At 58.1% G+C, this 7,814-nt stretch overlaps 1 protein-coding gene across 1 annotated transcript; it reads right to left on the reverse strand.

The window, feature by feature from the left end:
• Window positions 1-173: 173 nt before the first annotated feature.
• On the reverse strand, window positions 174-7,534 carry LOC108803689 (peptidoglycan-recognition protein SC2-like; the record flags this gene model as incomplete). The annotated part of the gene is made up of 5 exons (XM_018575510.1): window positions 7,460-7,534; window positions 7,144-7,345; window positions 3,343-3,461; window positions 2,776-2,947; window positions 174-386 (listed from the first exon to the last, which is right to left on the reverse strand). Coding segments are annotated over exons 1-5 (755 nt in total), but the record flags the coding sequence as incomplete, so codon positions are not given.
• Between the last annotated feature and the right edge of the window lie 280 nt (window positions 7,535-7,814).

Raw genomic sequence — 7,814 nt, forward strand, 5'->3', positions numbered from 1 at the left:
GGGTCACATGGGGAGGGAAGCCCAGGCACGGGGGTCAGATGGGGGAGATCATCTGAGGAAATTTTCTGCACAGTCACCATTGTTTCTGCAGCCCGGTGTAATAACTCTGATGCCCTGCGCTAATCAATGATCATAACAGGTGAATGATAAATAACAAATAGATCCGATGTCACCAATACTCATCAATAGCGAAACGCGTCTCATTGTAATATCTCCACCAGAAATTGGTGTAAATAACCATCAGAGACGAGTCCTCCTTTGTAAAGTCCCGGTGACACCGCACCGCACAGACCGCACGCACATCACACACGCACTGCACCGTGCACACCGGAGTCGCTCCTCCACGCCGCACTCTCAGGAGGAAGCTTCCGGTGCCCTCGTATCCGCTCCCCAGAGAAGAGAATAAACACAATCGTGTAATTTGTTCCCGGAAACATTCGCTTTTTCCAAAAATATTCCGATCCGTCCGGAACAAACGCGTCGAATAATCACAGAATTAAAATCCTTCCAACTTAGCGCGCCCCAACCTCAGTGCGCGTCCACTGCTCCACGCGTTTCGTACAAAGACTTTCCTTATATCTCCCAAACAGGAAGTCTATGTCCATGTGACAGGAAGTCTATGTCCATGTGACAGGAAGTATATGTCCATGTGACAGGAAGTCTATGTCCATGTGACAGGAAGTCTATGTCCATGTGACCGGAAGTCTATGTCCATGTGACCGGAAGTCTATGTCCATGTGACAGGAAGTCTATGTCCATGTGACCGGAAGTCTATGTCCGTGTGACCGGAAGTCCATGTGACAGGAAGTCTATGTCCATGTGACCGGAAGTCTATGTCCATGTGACCGGAAGTCTATGTCCATGTGACCGGAAGTCCATGTGACAGGAAGTCTATGTCCATGTGACCGGAAGTCTATGTCCATGTGACCGGAAGTCTATGTCCATGTGACCGGAAGTCCATGTGACAGGAAGTCTATGTCCATGTGACAGGAAGTCTATGTCCATGTGAAAGGAAGTCTATGTCCATGTGACCGGAAGTCTATGTCCATGTGAGGACCCCAGTGGCACAGACAGATTGAGGTTTCGGGGGTCACACGCAGAGTTGGATTTCATATTATAACTTTTTATTTATTTCCCTTTCGGGGTGAAAATGATTATTACCGGAGAACCGGCTTAAGAATGAGTTGTATAGGAGTTTGAGTGACCTCTAGTGGCCACTTTCTGTGCTGCACCCACCCCTCTGCAGTCACACATCCATATGGGGGAGGAGCCTATGCTGCACCCACCCCTCTGCAGGCACACATCCATATGGGGGAGGAGCCTATGCTGCACCCCACCCCTCTGCAGGCACACATCCATATGGGGGAGGAGCCTATGCTGCACCCCCCCCCTCTGCAGTCACACATCCATATGGGGGAGGAGCCTATGCTGCACCCCCCCCCTCTGCAGTCACACATCCATATGGGGGAGGAGCCTATGCTGCACCCCCCCCCTCTGCAGTCACACATCCATATGGGGGAGGAGCCTATGCTGCACCCCCCCCCTCTGCAGTCACACATCCATATGGGGGAGGAGCCTATGCTGCACCCCCCCCCTCTGCAGTCACACATCCATATGGGGGAGGAGCCTATGCTGCACCCCCCCCCTCTGCAGTCACACATCCATATGGGGGAGGAGCCTATGCTGCACCCCCCCCCTCTGCAGTCACACATCCATATGGGGGAGGAGCCTATGCTGCACCCCCCCCCTCTGCAGTCACACATCCATATGGGGGAGGAGCCTATGCTGCACCCCCCCCCTCTGCAGTCACACATCCATATGGGGGAGGAGCCTATGCTGCACCCCCCCCCTCTGCAGTCACACATCCATATGGGGGAGGAGCCTATGCTGCACCCCCCCCCTCTGCAGTCACACATCCATATGGGGGAGGAGCCTATGCTGCACCCCCCCCCTCTGCAGTCACACATCCATATGGGGGAGGAGCCTATGCTGCACCCCCCCCCTCTGCAGTCACACATCCATATGGGGGAGGAGCCTATGCTGCACCCCCCCCCTCTGCAGTCACACATCCATATGGGGGAGGAGCCTATGCTGCACCCCCCCCCTCTGCAGTCACACATCCATATGGGGGAGGAGCCTATGCTGCACCCCCCCCCTCTGCAGTCACACATCCATATGGGGGAGGAGCCTATGCTGCACCCCCCCCCTCTGCAGTCACACATCCATATGGGGGAGGAGCCTATGCTGCACCCCCCCCCTCTGCAGTCACACATCCATATGGGGGAGGAGCCTATGCTGCACCCCCCCCCTCTGCAGTCACACATCCATATGGGGGAGGAGCCTATGCTGCACCCCCCCCCTCTGCAGTCACACATCCATATGGGGGAGGAGCCTATGCTGCACCCCCCCCCTCTGCAGTCACACATCCATATGGGGGAGGAGCCTATGCTGCACCCCCCCCCTCTGCAGTCACACATCCATATGGGGGAGGAGCCTATGCTGCACCCCCCCCCTCTGCAGTCACACATCCATATGGGGGAGGAGCCTATGCTGCACCCCCCCCCTCTGCAGTCACACATCCATATGGGGGAGGAGCCTATGCTGCACCCCACACCTCTGCAGTCACACATCCATATGGGGAGGAGCCTATGCTGCAGTCACAACAGTAATAACACTCGGAGAGTTCCTCAGGTGTCACTTTTATTGGGGTGTATATGACAGGCGGCGGTCTGGGGCCCCTCACTGAACACATTTCGGGCCCCTCGGGTCTAATACTGGAAGCGTGGCCAGGTGGTGACGGTGCTGTAGAAGGTGTTCCCAGGACAGTCGGTGGCGGTGACATTGCGATGTCCCTTCAGGATGTACGTGGACCGGATGTAACCACGGGTGACGCCGCAACTGATGAGGTTCTTGACGGCATTCTGGGCGGCGGTGTTGGGGTTCCGGCCTGGTGAGAAAAACGGTAAAACCAATGCAGCGCTCTGACGGCTCCTCCACCCAGCGGTGACATCGTGAGACCTCCGGGTCCTCCTGACCACCTGGTGCATTTCCCTCATGCCGGAACCCCCATCATAAGGAACCGAGGACAAGGACTGAAACATGTCATCCGGTGTCTGGAACTAACACCACTCACCCCGGGGCCACAGAACATGGAGCTGCCCGTGGTAGCCGATCAGGTCATGGCTTCCAAGTCCAATGGTGATCGGCTGGTTGCTGCCTGGACTCCATATTCATGAGGAGGGGGAGGGGGGGTTTAGGGTTATGGTCAGAATGGGGGGTCGTGGGGGATTATAGTTTTAGGGTTGGGATCCGGGGAGGGGTCAGAGGTCAGGTCACACTTACTCATGAAGGATCCAAAGACGCTGATGCCAATGGAGTTGGAGTTGTAGTTCGGAGCGTGGGCCCCCACGGAGGTCCAACCACGCCCCTCGTACACCAGACCGTCCTCCCCGACCAGGAAGCTGCAGGAGACGAGACACAGTCACTGGGAACCCTTCACCACCTGACCACCAATCCATGCAGCGCGACCACCAATCCATGCAGCGCAACCACCAATCCATGCAGCGCAACCACCAATCCATGCAGCGCGACCACCAATCCATGCAGAGCGACCACCAATCAATGCAGCGCGACCACCAATCAATGCAGCGCGACCACCAATCCTTGCAGCGCGACCACCAATCCATGCAGAGCGACCACCAATCCATGCAGCGCGACCACCAATCAATGCAGCGCGACCACCAATCCATGCAGCGCGACCACCAATCCATGCAGCGCGACCACCAATCCATGCAGCGCGACCACCAATCCATGCAGCGCGACCACCAATCCATGCAGCGCGACCACCAATCCATGCAGCGCGACCACCAATCCATGCAGCGCGACCACCAATCCATGCAGCGCGACCACCAATCCATGCAGCGCGACCACCAATCCATGCAGCGCGACCACCAATCCATGCAGCGCGACCACCAATCAATGCAGCGCGACCACCAATCCATGCAGCGCGACCACCAATCCATGCAGCGCGACCACCAATCAATGCAGCGCGACCACCAATCCATGCAGCGCGACCACCAATCCATGCAGCGCGACCACCAATCCATGCAGCGCGACCACCAATCCATGCAGCGCGACCACCAATCAATGCTATTGCTTCCTCACCTGTATCCTATGTCACACCCCATCCCCCTCACCTGTATCCTATGTCACACCCCATCCCCCTCACCTGTATCCTATGTCACACCCCATCCCCCTCACCTGTATCCTATGTCACACCCCATCCCCCTCACCTGTATCCGATGTCACACCCCATCCCCCTCACCTGTATCCGATGTCACACCCCCCCCCTCACCTGTATCCGATGTCACACCCCATCCCCCTCACCTGTATCCGATGTCACACCGTCCCCCTCACCTGTATCCGATGTCACCCCATCCCCCTCACCTGTATCCGATGTCACACCGCCCCCCTCACCTGTATCCGATGTCACACCATCCCCCTCACCTGTATCCGATGTCACACCGCCCCCCTCACCTGTATCCGATGTCACACCCCATCCCCCTCACCTGTATCCGATGTCACACCGCCCCCCTCACCTGTATCCGATGTCACACCGTCCCCCTCACCTGTATCCGATGTCACACCCCATCCCCCTCACCTGTATCCGATGTCACACCGTCCCCCTCACCTGTATCCGATGTCACACCGTCCCCCTCACCTGTATCCGATGTCACACCCCATCCCCCTCACCTGTATCCGATGTCACACCGTCCCCCTCACCTGTATCCGATGTCACCCCCCATCCCCCTCACCTGTATCCAATGTCACACCCCATCCCCCCTCACCTGTATCCAATGTCACACCGCCCCCCTCACCTGTATCCGATGTCACACCGTCCCCCTCACCTGTATCCGATGTCACACCCCATCCCCCTCACCTGTATCCGATGTCACACCCCATCCCCCTCACCTGTATCCGATGTCACACCCCATCCCCCTCACCTGTATCCGATGTCACACCCCATCCCCCTCACCTGTATCCGATGTCACACCCCATCCCCCTCACCTGTATCCGATGTCACACCCCATCCCCCTCACCTGTATCCGATGTCACACCCCATCCCCCTCACCTGTATCCGATGTCACACCCCATCCCCCTCACCTGTATCCGATGTCACACCCCATCCCCCTCACCTGTATCCGATGTCACACCCCATCCCCCTCACCTGTATCCGATGTCACACCCCATCCCCCTCACCTGTATCCGATGTCACACCCCATCCCCCTCACCTGTATCCGATGTCACACCGTCCCCCTCACCTGTATCCGATGTCACACCCCATCCCCCTCACCTGTATCCGATGTCACACCCCATCCCCCTCACCTGTATCCGATGTCACACCGTCCCCCTCACCTGTATCCGATGTCACACCCCATCCCCCTCACCTGTATCCGATGTCACACCGTCCCCCTCACCTGTATCCGATGTCACACCCCATCCCCCTCACCTGTATCCGATGTCACACCCCATCCCCCTCACCTGTATCCGATGTCACACCCCATCCCCCTCACCTGTATCCGATGTCACACCCCATCCCCCTCACCTGTATCCGATGTCACACCCCATCCCCCTCACCTGTATCCGATGTCACACCCCATCCCCCTCACCTGTATCCGATGTCACACCCCATCCCCCTCACCTGTATCCGATGTCACACCCCATCCCCCTCACCTGTATCCGATGTCACACCCCATCCCCCTCACCTGTATCCGATGTCACACCATCCCCCTCACCTGTATCCGATGTCACACCCCATCCCCCTCACCTGTATCCGATGTCACACCCCATCCCCCTCACCTGTATCCGATGTCACACCCCATCCCCCTCACCTGTATCCGATGTCACACCGTCCCCCTCACCTGTATCCGATGTCACACCCCATCCCCCTCACCTGTATCCGATGTCACACCGCCCCCCTCACCTGTATCCGATGTCACACCCCATCCCCCTCACCTGTATCCGATGTCACACCGTCCCCCTCACCTGTATCCGATGTCACACCCCATCCCCCTCACCTGTATCCGATGTCACACCCCATCCCCCTCACCTGTATCCGATGTCACACCCCATCCCCCTCACCTGTATCCGATGTCACACCCCATCCCCCTCACCTGTATCCGATGTCACACCCCATCCCCCTCACCTGTATCCGATGTCACACCCCATCCCCCTCACCTGTATCCGATGTCACACCCCATCCCCCTCACCTGTATCCGATGTCACACCCCATCCCCCTCACCTGTATCCGATGTCACACCCCATCCCCCTCACCTGTATCCGATGTCACACCATCCCCCTCACCTGTATCCGATGTCACACCCCATCCCCCTCACCTGTATCCGATGTCACACCATCCCCCTCACCTGTATCCGATGTCACACCCCATCCCCCTCACCTGTATCCGATGTCACACCGTCCCCCTCACCTGTATCCGATGTCACACCCCATCCCCCTCACCTGTATCCGATGTCACACCGTCCCCCTCACCTGTATCCGATGTCACACCGTCCCCCTCACCTGTATCCGATGTCACACCCCATCCCCCTCACCTGTATCCGATGTCACACCGTCCCCCTCACCTGTATCCGATGTCACACCCCATCCCCCTCACCTGTATACGATGTCACACCGTCCCCCTCACCTGTATCCGATGTCACACCCCATCCCCCTCACCTGTATCCGATGTCACACCCCATCCCCCTCACCTGTATCCGATGTCACCCCATCCCCCTCACCTGTATCCGATGTCACACCCCATCCCCCTCACCTGTATCCGATGTCACACCCCATCCCCCTCACCTGTATCCGATGTCACACCCCATCCCCCTCACCTGTATCCGATGTCACACCATCCCCCTCACCTGTATCCGATGTCACACCCCATCCCCCTCACCTGTATCCGATGTCACACCCCATCCCCCTCACCTGTATCCGATGTCACACCCCATCCCCCTCACCTGTATCCGATGTCACACCCCATCCCCCTCACCTGTATCCGATGTCACACCATCCCCCTCACCTGTATCCGATGTCACACCGCCCCCCTCACCTGTATCCGATGTCACACCCCATCCCCCTCACCTGTATCCGATGTCACACCATGCGTTGCTGTTCATGTGGTAGTTCTGGACGCTCTTGGCTTGGGTGATGCAGGCGGACTGGGTGGTGCATGCGGTCCCCTCCGTGTGGTGGACAACAACATACGTGACAGGCGTGGCCATGGCGGTGCGGCAGGTGGCGGCCCTTCCCCCCCACTGGGACTTGGTCAGGATGGTGGGGCAGCCTGTGGGGTAAATGGCATTGTATGATGACTGGTCGCTGGGTACAATGGGAGGAGCCAAGGTGTGTGATATGAATTCCCCCATCACGCCGCGGCACCACACAGGTAGGTACTCACCATAAGTGACCGCGCAGCAGGCGGCGAGGAGAGCGAAGATACGGAGCATGATGAGGATCACCTGAAGGACAGACAGACACAGGTAAGGTACAGAGGGGCCCCTGCACATGTGACTGACCTTCTCTACAGGACTTACCTGTCTCAGGTAGGAGGAGTCTGAGTCCTGCTCCCAGGAGGCTCCGGTATTTATCCTCCAGCATGGGGGGGCGGAGCCGACACGTGAGGCTGATTCTTATGTAACCAGACAGCACTGAATGACAGACCCCGCGGGGGGCCACGGCACAATATTCGGGGTCCCCCACATTGTAGGGCCCCCCCCCCCCCCCCCCTTTAAATTATCTCTCTCTCTTCCTCT

The sequence above is a fragment of the Nanorana parkeri genome, unplaced genomic scaffold (genome assembly GCF_000935625.1).
Source record: "Nanorana parkeri isolate BGI_ZX_2015 unplaced genomic scaffold, ASM93562v1 scaffold4035, whole genome shotgun sequence".
NCBI lineage: Eukaryota > Metazoa > Chordata > Amphibia > Anura > Dicroglossidae > Nanorana > Nanorana parkeri.